The sequence below is a fragment of the Solea senegalensis genome, linkage group LG5 (assembly GCF_019176455.1).
Source record: "Solea senegalensis isolate Sse05_10M linkage group LG5, IFAPA_SoseM_1, whole genome shotgun sequence".
NCBI lineage: Eukaryota > Metazoa > Chordata > Actinopteri > Pleuronectiformes > Soleidae > Solea > Solea senegalensis.
This window is the reverse complement of record NC_058025.1, coordinates 12,182,111-12,196,805: the sequence shown is the minus strand read 5'-3', so window position 1 is coordinate 12,196,805 and position 14,695 is coordinate 12,182,111. Positions and strand designations below refer to the sequence as shown.

Sequence of the window (14,695 nt, the reverse complement as noted above, 5' to 3'; positions counted from 1 at the left end):
GCATTTCCACGGTTTAATGTTGGACTAATACCAGTGTTCTTTACATTTGAGGCTCTATAGTTTTATTCATTTTAATTTTATTGACATTAATAACATATTTATTTACAAACAATTGAGTTTTATGGGACAAAGAAGCAGTCCTTACACTACAGTGTTTCTGTTATAGATAAAACTCTAGCAGTTCAAAATGACTGTCTTTTTTTTAACCATTTTATTATATCTGGGAAATCACCTTCCTACTTGTTTGAGACTTGCTTGTGACTTCCATTTCTGGTAAAAACACTTTAAATCATCACAAGTGTTAGTGACGTTTTTTATTTGTTGTTCGTATATGATGACAGATGAGGTGATTTGTTTACTCTATAGCAACAGTTTGATTATTTTGACCAGTGAAAGTCTCAAATACTCGGCTATTTCCACACATGTGATATAACACTGCCTATTTGTTGAAATCTATACGTAGCAGGTCTCATGGTATAGAAAGGCTGACAATGCAGTGCTGTAATTTGAGACTCAGCTGCTGATATAAAGTTGCAGGTGTAACATGCCTCGGCTCGGCCTCCATCTGACCCACCATCCGTGTATATTGTTTCACACTCAAGCTCCTCTCCGGCAGCCTGTGAAAAACCATGTGAAAAACCCCAAACACCAAACGCACCGGGCTGGTTTGGCTATTCCCTGAAGTTGGAGATGCACACGAGGTCTCTCTGCCTGGGTGGTCTCTCTACTTTAGTGAGCTGTTGCTAAGCAGCTAATAATAGTCGTGTTTGCTGAGTAATTTTTGCCCTTCTGGAACCAATCAGATGCAAGAAAGCCCTGCAATCTGACAGCCCTAGAGGCGGGATCTGGAGTCTTTTTTCCTCCCTCTCAGCCCTCCTCCTCCCCCTCTGCCTCCAAATGGAGAGAGGTCTTTTCTCCTCTTCTATTGAATCTCAGAGTTGGCCGTGACGCGCGGCCCAAGGGAAGACCACATAGATCTCCACCAGAATGCCACCACGACCATCGAGCTTTCTGACTCGTGTATGGGAATCACGTTGCGCACGTCGCTTTTTGAAAGAAACTTAACTTTTTTTCCAGAGACTCGGTGAGTGCGGTGGAAGCGGCGGAGACCTCCGGATCACGAAATGTTGGGATGGAAGGCGCAGACTTTGACTCGCCGTCTCCAACAGGAGTATGAAGTCCTACTTCACGGGTGTGAGATCTCCGAGAGTGAAACTCTGCTGCCTTGGGATATCGCTGCACGCTTTCGGGGAAATACCATAAAGTGGGAAACGGTAACCCTCTCGCATTCCCCGCAACATGGCCTCGGCTGCTAATGCGCCCTCCGAGCAGGAAAACAGAGACCCCGATCGGCCGAGAGTAACGCGGAGGAACAGGGGGGACTACTCCCGCAGCACGCCGCTGGATTTGGAGTATTTGCAGCGGCCGAGTTACTGCGATGCCGGCTTTGCTTTGGAGCAAATATCAGAGGTGCGTATCTCCTGTCGTAGTCGAGAAGGAGCTTCATGCTCCCGGTTTCATTGTATCAACCATATAAAGTGGCCAAACTATGTCCAGTCGCTGCTAGGTAACGGGAAAGGCAAGGGCAAGAGGGGGGTACGCACGGGGGTTAGACCACTAGGTTGTACCGAGCCTCAAGTTGTTCTGCTTTATATTCCGAATTCGGAGTCTTCTTGTGCTGCCGGCTTCTGCTCAAAGATGCCAAACGAGTTAGATGCGCACATACAACCACAGGATTGTTGCTTATACTGCAACATCCAGGCAGTCAGTCCTATAACGGTCCCATCCACACACAGCAAAACACGCAGCTTCCACCCGCACTCACTGCACAACCAGGGACTCTTTCACAAACTCAAGCTGCACATAAGCTACGTAAAACGTTTAACTGGATGAGATTAATATAATAAAGTTTGTGTAACAGTGAGTGACCATGACCGACTCTCTTTGGGGGGAAAAAAAGAAAAACAGTCAAATCCATGTGGCTGCCCTCTTTCGTTCACAAATATTGTGAGACTGTGATGGCTCTTCCACTCCCCATGCAGGCCGGAACACACGGGCTGGAGTGTGTGTGTGTGTGTGCGCGTGTCTGCACTTGGATTTGTTACCTCTGTAGTTACCTCTTCTGGCATAAACATTGACCTTGTCAGGACCAGTAGTCCTCACGGAGACCAAAACCTGGTCTAAATGAGGTGGAAACTGAGAAACTGGTTAAGTTTAGGGTTTAACATTTGAACTGTGGTGAGGTTAAGTTTAGTCATTAACTGGTTGTGCTTAAGGTTAGGGATAAAGCTTTGTTTAGGCTGTCCTCAGTGCATGGTCCAAACGTGTGTGGTATTTGTGGGTTTGCACATTTTCTTTGCACTTGATGTATAATACGTTACATAACTCCTTAAATATAGTGTCTGTTGTGCAGCAGTAGTTTTCATACTTTTGCTCATATCAGTGTAAAATAGACACAAGGTTATGTGCATCTCCTGTTCTGTACCTGATGGAGACCTTCACCGACCTGTTAAAATGAAGTCATCACTGTATCAGGGAAGTGACAGAAGTGGAGCAGCCTGTGAGCAGATGACCTGCAGGGAATGAAGATGTCTTTCCTTTGCACACATCCTGCTAAGGTTACAGTTTATACATGTTACTGATATGACACAACTGGTGTCTCTCGCCGTGGGGAGTCCTCCAGTGACAGATGTGTATGTTTTAGTCACTTTAGTGTAGCAGAGTGAGACGACCATTGTGTTTCGTGATTCTGATCACAGCTCCAATTCATGTCCCTTAAAATCCTTCTTTGTACAGCGTTTTGTCGTCTCACAGATAATCACAACATGTAGTGAGCTCAGCCATCTCCTTTAGTGCCTATAGTAAAGATATTTAATAGTATTACTCTTTGATATTAACACATACCCTTGATGGTCACACCACCTGTGACCGTCATGTCTTTTACCTGTCTGTTACCTGTGTTTCTGTTAAACCCAGCGTCTATCCAGGCAAGTACTGATTTTTGTGTTTGAATTTAATTTAAGGACTTTTTTTGTTTGTTTTTTTAGGGGAAGGCGACTGGGAGAAAAGCACCTCTGTGGCTGAGAGCAAAGTTCCAGAGACTTTTATTTAGGCTGGGCTGTTACATACAAAAGAACTGCGGAAAGTTTTTGGTTGTCGGCCTCATGATTTTCGGAGCTTTCGCTGTCGGCTTAAGAGCCGCAAATTTGGAGACGGACGTGGAGAAACTCTGGGTGGAAGGTAAGACACTATGGTTAATTCTACTGTTTGTGTGTATGTGTTTGACAGAAAGCTGTGAGAACTGTTCTTTATTTCACTTATCTTGAGCTATATGATTTGATAGTGCATGTTCTGAAGGGCATAAGATGGTTTAGATTGGTAGAAGACAGAGTTATTGCTGCAAAACTAGCCTGGGGAATTGTTTATTGTTTACGCCCTGGCAGGTGGCCAATTGAAGCCTGCAAATCATTTTATATATCCAGTATTTGCTGCATGTCAAACCATGTGAGATGCACGCACAAGATGTGCAAGATGTGGCTCTAACTGCTCGCAGAACTAAGGTTGTAATTAAGTTCATAAGCAGCTTTTGGGGTAGAGGAAATTTTTGTCAAAGCCGCCATTTTGTGAGAGAGTGTGTGAGTGTGTGTGAGTGTGTGTCTGCCTGCCTGCCTGCCTGCCTGCCCCCAGCAGTTGAATGCTCAGAGACTGTGTGTGGTCCCATTTTGGACAGCTCTCAACTTTCCAAAAAGATTTGTCTCCGGCTGCAGGGAAAACGTGGAGTGAGGACAGGAACTTGTGTTTGTGGAGTGGATGTTCTACTCACTTGTTGATTCTTTAAAGAAAAGAAGGAAAAAAAACAACCTATGGAGAGTGAATTTTTTCGAGGAATAGGGAACTGTGCTTATGGCCGGTGCTTGGGGGGTAAGGGGAAGGGGCTGTGCTTTTTTTCCCTTCCCTTTGATGTGCATTCCTGCACTCAGGGCCAGAGTGTGCTGTGGGAGTCATGAATGGAGGAGCAGACTTTGTCGCTGAGAAGTTGAGCACACATTTTTGGTCATATTAAAGAAACAAAACATTGTTATGAATGCATAGTTTTTATATGTTTCCTCTTCTCTCAAACTACTACTCTCCAAAATAAAGAAAAGGGAAGATCCAACATTAAAGCAAATGATTTCTGAGCAGATCGAACACACTCCGCCTCCTCCTCAGGTTGTTGGTCTCTCCTTGTGTGTTACTGCTGCAGGGGTTTGACAGACAGCGTGTTCTTCTCATGTGTGGTGCAGGCACAGTTGGCGGCAGTTAAAGTCAGGGTAGAGCTTCCTCAGTAGAGGACTCCTGACTGAAGTCAGAGGAACACAATGTTTTCACTCCATGTGAACATTTCAGGCCATGGTCATGTGTGCTACAGCGAGGGGCACCATATCAGACAGAAGTTATTGCAAAGTGAGGGTTGTAATGGATTAGTCGAGAAATCAACTGACAGAAAAGTAACTGCTGACATAAATTCTGCGTTTATCAAATAAAATGAAGAATATGCTTGGAACGGAGCGAACTGTCAACTTTTTCTGGAATCGCTGCTTCTTTTGAGAGGAAAGCTAAATAAGACGATGAATGCAATTGAAGAATGTAAATGTATCTTGTTCCCTGAATTATTTTGTTATTATTAGGCATGTTTTAAAGCTGGAATAGACAACTTTCTGTCCTTAACTTGTCATTGTGATGTTAAGTGATTGCACACTGTAATGGCTATAGATGTATCCCCTATAAGTCTTACTTAGGTTTCTTTGTGGCAGAGATGACTGGAATTAACCTGGTACAGTAGTAAGTACCATGTAGTACCATGTAAGATGCTTATTATGACACAATATATCACTGGCTCTCAGAAAAGGCTCTTTAAACACAAAATAATCCATAGTGTAATGGAACAGAAGAATAATTTCACAAAGGACTTAATGTAATAGCTCCTAATACAGTGGTTGCATTTGCTCAGACTTCCTTCCCTTCGTCTTTTCATAGAAGCTATTTCAAAAAAGTGGATCTCTATGAACATGACAAACGGCTGAACCATTCTTGCGACCTCTGTTAGACATGTACAACACCGATACACAGAGATCTGCTCACACACTCACACAGACACTGACAAAGAGACTGGGCTGCCGTGGTTTCCTAGGTCCCGGTACGTGAGGGGTTCCAGATGTTGGTAGGGAGAGATCTGTTTGTTTAGATTAGACTGCACAGCTGAGGGATAGATTAGTTCTGCCTGGACTGTGTAATGTTGTGCTGGGCCGTGCTGGGGGACTGGCCCATCGTCCGAGAGGAAAAAGAGGAGAGAGAAGAGGACAGCACGGCTGTTTATGTTTCATTTGGAACTGCCCTCAGCAGGCGACCCATGGACGACCCCGCTTGGAAGCTGTGTGGCCTGTAGACGCACGCACACACACAATACTCCCATCTCATATTTGATCTCTCAATTACCTGAGAATTGACTGGAGCAGTGTTTTTACATTTGTGATCTCATTTCTTGTCTGTCATCACCTGCTCTCTTTTCGTGCAGAGGTGGCTGAGGTCTACGACAGACAACCATTAACTGCACACCGGAGTCTGTCGGTGTGTTTATTCTGCACTCTCTCACGTGCCACAGCCTTTGCGGGGATTGTCTCTTCTCACATCTTCTCACACAGCGCTCACTCTGCACTGTTTATAAACACTCAGACACAGGAAGTTCTGTTTATTAGACAAAGCGACAGAGACCAATTGGGAGTCAGATGCATGGCTGCACAAAGAAGAGAAACTGTCTAGCATTTAGTGAATTATAGTGATGGTAATATTTTTAAAAGTCTTTTTCTATTCCTGTGTAGCCTGGCTTTTAATGCACTGTGTGTATTTAGTGCAGATTGCATCTACAGCGCAGATAAGCGCTGTTTATATCCACTGTACTATTTCCACTCACAGGAAATTATTAGCTGAAATAGGAAGTTGTAGTATTGTGGTCCTCTAGTTTCACTCTCGCCCCACACACTAATGTGACTTTCTGCTCTCAAGTACTTCCCTCAGTGTCGGAACTCGTGCCCGTTGACCTTTGTTTCGACTTCAGATACATTCTCAATTTCAGATTGCAGATGATTTCAGATGATCTTGCGATGATTAACTGTAAGCCACGTTCAGGGAGCAAAGACGTAAAAGACAGGAAAAAGACCCCTTTAGAGTTCCTCCTGGCTACGACTGGGAAATGGAGCCATCCCTTGGCATTCTGGGTTAAGGCAAACACTGGCCAAATTGTAAAGAAAATAGCAGCACCGCCTGCCTCTAATTAAAACAGTATCGCATAAACATTTGCCTTCCTGTAGGATGGACGTTCACTCTTCTGCTCCATTTCTGCGCAGAAAGAAAGGGGCTGGGCGATTTTAGCAGAACTGAACAAGCATGAGAGGTGAAACGTCTTCAAACTGAACTCAAGCGAGTCCAGACGCCTACAGCTAACGACTGGAGATGGAGCAGTGTGGTTACGGCGCTACAATGTTGATGGGGGAGATGGCACAGGGAGGAGAACTTGGGGCTTTTGAAGCTTGAGCTTTGGGCAAGGGTTGAAGTTGAAACTGGGGCCAAAGCAGATGAGCTTGAGCTGTACAGTAATCTGGGCTGAGTTGTGGTTTCACTGTAGTTTTAGCACTAAAGAGAGAATGGGGCCTATAGCATTCAGAAGACATCTTTTATTTTCATCATACATGAACTAGTGCTGAGGTGCACAGAGATGTATGAGCGAATTTAGTTCAATTAGTTTATGGTCCCCTGATTTATGGTCTGGACTAGGGCATCCTCTGTCTGTGGGTTGAAGCCTTGAGGCTACAACCCACAGACAGAGGAGAGGCCTCTAGTCCCAGAGAGCTTTCTGGGGTGGGGGCAGTAGAGGCCATGGGCCACGGGGGAAGACCCCTGGGACCCTGAGGTCATCTCGTAGAGGCCCCGCTATTTAAAACCTCACCTGATACTCACCCTGTGGCCTGGGTGCAGAGTGAAGACTCACAGCAGAGGAGAAGGGGGTGGAAGACATGCAGCAGAAGTCGCAGCTGTCACCAAGCCCCGTTTGCATCCTGTATATGTTTGTATGTTTGTGCATGTGTTCAAATGTGTGGACATCGATGCATCTCAAAAGCTAGATGTTGATAAAGTGATTAGTAAGGCATTCATTTCTTGTATCTGTATTTTTTAAATATGTTGACCTTTGTCCTCCAGCAGAGGGCACTGAATCTGATATAATTCTCTGGATTGAAGTTTACGCCTGTCCTGTAACTCAAATAAGGATTATATTTAAGAAAATGTATCAGTGCAAGCCAACATTGCCGCATCGTGGAGTGACACAACAAAGTAGAGGCTAATTCAAACCCATACTCCTGAAACAAAAGCAACTCCCTTTAGCTTAATCCTGATGTTCAATGTGGAAACGGTTAAAATTGTACAAATCTGTGTTTGTGTGCATCATCCTGAGCCTTATTTAAGGTTTCAGAATCCAGTCTGATAGGATTTTTTTGTTTTTTTTTCCAAGCGACTCCTTGCATGTCTGTTTTGTATCTAGTGTGATTAAGAGTTGAGTTGACAGAGTTGGTGGTTGTTTTGTTGTTTTGCTGGTAATGGCAGTGGAGAAGGGAGCGGTATAATGTTAAGTGCATGCGGAAGAAGTCTTGACATCCTTTCTTGTGGATGAAGATGAGGAGGAGGAAGAGGAGGAGTGCCCCAAATGTGGTGTCTCCACTGAGGGGATTGTGGCTTGCATGATTGAATTATCCAGCTTTTGATGTGTATGGGAGCTCTGATACATGCATGAATGCACATGTGTGCATACACACACGCACGCACGCACACACACACAGACACATACACTTGTACACACATTTGCAGATGCAGAAAGGCTTCGGAATCTTGGTTCTGTGAATGAGTAGGTGGTTGATGCGAGCTGAGGTGGCGGCTATTTTGATGGGCCTCTCTCATGGTTTTTGCTTTTCTTTATTTGTTCTCCTCCTTCTCTTTCTTCTCCTCTTTCTTTCTCTCACTTTACTCCTCCTGCTTAATCTTCAACCACTTTTATTCCCCAAGTAATCAAAACACACAAATGCACCCAAACCCCAGTACATAGTTTTGCACAGAATACACGTCTGACTACGCTTGTCTTTATCTGCCTCTTTCTCTTTCATTTATGTCGTTCACACGAACACATTTTCCAAACTGGACTCTGTTAAAAATGCGTTTATCAGTTCACCACAAACAGGATTAGCTCTCTGAGGAAGGAATAGCATTCCAGCGTGTTGTATTAAACTTTATGAGTGGATGAAAAGTGTATGCATTGGTGAGGGATTTAATGTGGGGAAATGTAGTGCCTCTGGTACTGTACACAGACTTATAGCGCTGTTTTCCCAATCTATCGCTGGTTCATTTGAAAGCAGTTTTATGTATATTAGCTTTAAGTATAAGATTTAGATATGGATTTACCTGTCAAAAGTGCATGTGAAGAAAATGTTTCTCCCCATTCCCCATTAACTGTGCTGCGTGTGTGTCCGTTGTGCTTGCTCATGGCAAACACACTCCCATTCACAAACAACATCCTGAGATGCCTCCAAGTTCTCTGTTTACATTTTGCATTCTTTCAGGCGCTCTTATTCAAAAACCAGAGCTCTGCGAATGACCAACCACAGGAGACTGTGGAGAGAGTTACCCCCACACACACCTCCCTCTCTCCGTCTCACTCACTGTCTCTCTTCCTCTCTTTTCCTCTCTGCCAGAGAGGTCTCTCTCTTTCCCCGAGCCTTCTCTCCCCTCCTAACTCCCCTCCGCCACTACTCCCCCCCCCCCATTCCTGGCTGGAGAGAGAGTGGCCTCAGAATGCCAGATGTATTACAGAGTGAGGCACAGCAATGTAAACACTCAGCCCTGCCATGAGAGCAGGGTGGTCTGGCCTCCCTCCTTCTCTTCCCTTTCCTCCCCCCTCCGTCTTCCCCTTTCCTCTCTTCCCTCCCTCACAGTGCTGATTGCCAGAGGGGTGGAGAAAGTACAAAACAGCAGAGGGTGTGTGTGTGTGTGTGTGTGTGTGTGTGTGTGTGTCTGGGGGGGGAGACCAGAGTGAGGAAAGGAGCAGGAGTATAGTAGCGGTAGTGTGTTTGTGTTTTGGCTGCAGTGCTTACCCTCACACCGGCAGATAGATTGGGGTGAGGATTGATGCTTTTCAGACTAAAACATGGAGAATTCCTCGTGTAAACACACCATAAACATTTCTGAATTGTGTACGTGTCGTTTGAGGTTATTTATCCCCTCTGGGTTACGTGCGTAGCAGTATAGATCATTGCAATTCCTACAGCACAACGTCATAGAATCTGGAAGGAGCAGCAATTACACCAGTACCACACATGCACATACAACGCAAGGAGGCGTAAAGATACAGAGATATGGAACACTTCCTCTTGCAGATGATTGAGTGTTTTAAAGGTTCAGATTGAGTCAGTATGTGTCAAAGTGAACTAGTCTCCCCAATCTGAGACCGCCCTAGGAGTCTAGTTTAAGCATTAGGACAAGGGAAACACTTGTGACCTGACACCAGGCTGCTGTGTTATTATATGCTGTAGGGCCTGGTGTGTATAACTTTTTTTCTGTCACTGTCTTCCTGTCTTCCTATTATTCATTTACACCCAACATCTTAGTCCACAGTTTAAAGGTGGTATTGTGTGTCAAATGTTAATTCTGATAGTAATCAACAGCCTCTGTTCCACTTGGAGTATTTTAGACATTCTTTTAACGGTTACTTTCTTAATTTTTGGCTGAAGCATACACAAAAAAGCTCCAACAAAAACATGAGCAAACACAAGCCCACAGGCGGACAAAAGCCCGTTTTCCTCCAAGTAGTACAGTTTTATCCAAACCGGTATGTTGTGTTTTTATTTGCAACTGGATAGTCAAACTTTGGACACCAAAATAACCGATCTGACTTCTAACCCCCTTCTGTTGGCTTAGCCAAAGGTGGTGTTAGACACACCACAGTCCGTTGATTGGTTGACAGGAATTTGTGACTGCAGTGCAACAATGAAAATGGAATAAGTATAAACACATCCTCTGACACAGAGTTTGAGCCTGGTTGCATCATATATTCAATCATATATTGTACTTGCAATGCCTCATAAATGATCTTTTGTTGCACTTAGTGGGTGAAGTTAGCTCCAGTGTGTAAAATTTAGGAGGGTTTATTGGTACCTATACCCATCTGTCGTCTCACCATTAGATGTCACTAATTCTTACACATGGGACTTGTTGTTTGCATGATATGTTATCCAACATATTGACTGTAGTAACCTTATGTGGTGTCATTGCGCTGCCTCAAATTGTCAAAGATAGCCATGTAATATTGCATTTAGCAGTTTATACTCATAGTAATATATATATGGGTGATGTCATTTTATAGGAAATGACAGAGATGGCTGTTTGAGATTGGCTTGCAGAGGCTCATGTCACAGTCTGTTATGGCTGGGCTGTGGACTAATCACAGGGCAGTAAATGCAGCAGGAAGGAGGGTTCATCTGGTTATAATCTGACATTTGAGCTGGAGTTGATGAAGGAGTTTTAACAAAACATTTAGCTTTTTATTTTTTTGCTGAACAAAAAGGAAGTACTATCTCTGTTGATTTTAACCCAATGACAGTGCTGTACTTACAACTTTCACACGTTCTCTTGGTCAGCTTTTACAATTAATACATCACTGGCCTGACACCTTGGGTTTTTTTTATAGGACCACTGCACTCAATCTAGCACATGCTACAAAAAAGAGGTTCAGCGTTTTCTTCTACTACTCTTTCTACTGCTCTGTGAATCCATTGGCATTGAAATAGGATTTTTTTTTTGTTGGGGGTGGGGGTGGGGGTTGAGTAGGACCTGAATGAAGGCAGCAACGTGGAAGAATCTGCCCATTGAGGAGTGTGTGAATGTACACCTCGGGCCCAGGGGAAGCTGCATTGGGAGCCAGCCGACTGCTAAATACACCCATTTTAGGGGCTGTAGGGACCGGACAGGTGATTAGCATAATCAGGGGTGAGGGGAGCCATACATATGGTAATGCTGGAGTTGGAGGGTGAGGGTTGGTGGTATGGGTGTGAGGTTCGTAATAGACGGGTGGGGGAGCAGGGGTCACATTTGTGTCAGGGGTCAGGGTGCTACAAGCAACTACAGCTCCACAATCAGCTACAGAGTAATCTATGTCTCTATGTCTTTGGCGCCCTTTTCTGTAATTCTCTTGCTTTTTCCCTCTTCGTCCGTGATCGACCACTATCCACCTTGCTTGTTTTACCCTCCTCTTTGAAAGCTGAATGGAAGGAGAGAAAGAGAGAGTGAAGGGGGCTCAACACGGGTCAGAGAGGGTCTCGGCTCTCAGTGAGGCCTTTCATCACACGAATACAGCTGTGTGCACACCTGCATTGCAGAGCCCATACTGTACATAACCACTTCCACATCTTAGTAGTTTTGCCACTTCTGCTACAACAAAGAAAATGAAATATATCACGGGTCAGAATGTGGAATCAAGGTTCGCCTGTGATAGGTGAAAGTTTGGAGTTTGGAGACATTGTTTTGAAGTCTTTAAAACAAAACATATTCCAGGGGTGATGAATTCCTGCAGTACTTTCATCATAATGTCACACATTGTATTGTTTCAATCCCATAATTGCAGTATCTTTCGATTTGATTTGGATATATCACTTGGTCATAAAGTGATTGAGTTATTTTGTGATTAATTGTGCAGTCTTAGTGGATGTGTATTGCAATGTCACACATTTGCTCTTTTACTGATGCAGTCCTGTGAATAATAGAAAGACCTGAGATGTTATCCCGATTTCAGGACAGGCTGTTCATATTACACAACGGTCAAATAAATCCAAGTCATCAGACAATTTCAGTGAACTCAAGCTGATTGTTTCTTCTTAAAATTTTCAATTTCTTTTTTATTTGCTGTTTTAAAGCATTTTGGATCCAATAGTTTGATGCGATTCACTCAGTACATCACAACTTGGTTCATGACTGGTGCCAGACATATGGTGACATTTAGTTTTCAGCGGATTTATCGAAAGGGATGGAATCAGAGTGATGGCAGAGGAGCAGCAGAGGGAGGTGGCAACAGGTGGTTTCTTTTCAGTGATCAGAGCTTGGTCAGGTGATTGATGGCATCTGAGATGTCATGTGGACAAAATAAAGGAAGGTAACTGTGCCATGCTTAACTCTGCATGAAAAGACAGAGCTAAAACAAGGTCCAATATAAATGATGAATGATGCAACTGCAGCCTGAAACAAAAACAAATCCATGTGTAAAATAGTAGTAACTTAATTAAGTACAAGCAGTCGTGTCAAAGTTTCCGCACTATTGGATTTTCTATTTAAATAAATATGTATACTCTGATGCTGATGAGTCGTGGCATACAAGAAAAACTTACCCTGATCAATATCCGTAGTTCCAGAGTATGATTTTATTTATTTACTTATTTAGCTTCTTTTTCCTAAGATAATGTCATAAAGCTGCTTTTAGTCATGCTCTGAAGTCCAGACATTTATCAGAAATTATCCAAAGGGCCTGTTGCAAATGTTGACAAATGTCTCTCTGGATATTTCCCATACTCTGAGTCAAATTTCCAGAAAATGAGTGAATAAAATTTACGAATGCTTGACCCAGTTGCCAAGCTTTCACCTGAATGTTCTGGAAATCCTTTTGCTGATGGGAATACAACTGAGCCAGACCATCTCCTGCTGCATTCTTCATAATGTGAATGGCAATCTTAGAAAAAGTCAGGACCACATGCACGTGTTCTTCATTCTTCTCAAGGTACAGGAGCCACAGGCTGCAGGAATCTGCTGTAAACTTGGTGGCAGGGAGATGACCTGGTTTTGGGGGGCTTCCTCCTCTCCACAGGGGTCCCAGCTGAGAGGGGGCCTAATCCAGCTAATCCTTTGTCTGCACGCACACACACACACAAACACAAACACACTCACGGATGTCTCAAACTACATGCACGTTCGTGCAGATACATCAGTGATCCCTTTAGCATTTTGTAATAAAGTCATACATCAGACCGCTGTTATTGGTGGAGACATTCTTAAGGGCTTTAAACAGATTCTAGATCTGTAGAAAGGAGGGAAATGTCATTTTAATTTCTATACCCAAGTTTCTTGTAGGAGGTGTAATGTTTGTATGTACAGTATGAGTAAGGTGTGTGTGTTTTTGCACCGTTTTTAACCGTTGTTTGCCACTGTTGGGTCGGTATTTTACTTGAAAGATGCTTCCGTTGTCAGGTGTAAGAGATGTGCAGGGGGGGGGCGGCGCTATGCTGTGGTGTGGCAGTGCGTTGTACGGATAAGAGTAAAAGTTGGACGCGGGGAGTGGGGGTGGGTTGGCTTTGACAGAGAGGCCGGGCTGATTGCCATCATGATCTGGCCAATCACGGAGAAGAGCTGAATAGACCAAAGGGAGAGAAAATGAGAGTATGAAAGGGGAGGGGGGAGTTGAGAATTGAAAGGAGGGAGAGGGGTGATGTCAGTTTCTTAGAAACCTACTTTCTCTCCCTTCGCCCCCACCGACTCCTGTTCCCCTACTTTGAGAATAGGGGGACCAGGGGTTAATGTTATGCAACATGCTGAATACCCACACTGAGGGCTCCAATACAGTGACACACACTGGCCTTCATCTTCTTTTCCCCCCTACTCCTTCTTCTTCTTCAACTACTTCTTTTCCTTTTTTAAATTATTCATCAATCAGTTGTGAAGCTTTCTCATGCATGAAAACACACGTATACATATGCAGCACAGACATGGATGGCAGTGCAGGTATATGATGCGTCAGAATAGATGATAAATGATCTATTTAATTCATATACATGAAAAGTATTTTCTTGATTTACTTACTAATCATTTGGTTTGTCAATGTGGGGTAGCGAAATAATCACAACAAACATATTCCCAAGATTTCCAACACTTGATATTAATGGAGACTGAGTGAGTGTAACAGTACCTTTTAAAATACCTTCTTAGAATAAAGCTTTTTTTGTCATCTGTGACATCATAGGACAACCAGGAAACGCCTAATACTAACAAGTTCAAAGGGGGGCACAGCCGAAGTGGACACACTTGATTCAATAAATCAATTCTTTGCTAGCGCTTGTATACCGGGACAAGGACGGTGGTCCAATTTAACGGTTTAGCTTGACTTAACTTAGCATGAAAACGTACTGACTGAGAACCTGAGCTGAGCTGGGAAATGTTTTAAAGTCAGTGACACGTTGTTTTAGGTCACGGCAGCTGAGCCCGGAGCAGGACACCTTCAAGATAACAACATATGCCAGGGTCAACCAGTTTTCTGAGGGGAAGGGAATATGGGAAGATGTATCATTGAAGAAACACAGCTGTGTGTACACACACACATAAACACTTGCACACATGCTTGCATGTACGCCAGTGTGTACACACACATATACTCACACATATTTTCTTGGTCCAGCTGGGGTGTTAATTTCGCCCCAAGGCTGTGTGAGTGTTGACCCCAAAACGCTGTAACCTCATGAAGTGTGGAATTCTCTGAGTCTGACGCCGTAATGTGCTGTTTCCTGTAGAGGGAGAGTGCATTCCTTTGACTTGTCCAATTCCTGGCTGCTTGCTGTAAACTTGAGGTCTTTGGGTGGCAGTC

At 43.9% G+C, this 14,695-nt stretch overlaps 1 protein-coding gene across 1 annotated transcript in view; it reads left to right on the top strand.

Moving 5' to 3' along the window:
• Positions 1 to 948: 948 nt before the first annotated feature.
• ptch1 (patched 1) overlaps positions 949 to 14,695 on the top strand; it is a 47,731-nt gene continuing 33,984 nt past the window's right edge. Inside the window, exons 1-2 of the mRNA XM_044026440.1 lie at positions 949 to 1,470; positions 3,048 to 3,240. Of these exons, the coding sequence (XP_043882375.1) occupies positions 1,300 to 1,470; positions 3,048 to 3,240 (364 nt within the window). The 5' untranslated portion in view covers positions 949 to 1,299. The remainder of the gene's footprint in view (positions 1,471 to 3,047; positions 3,241 to 14,695) is intronic.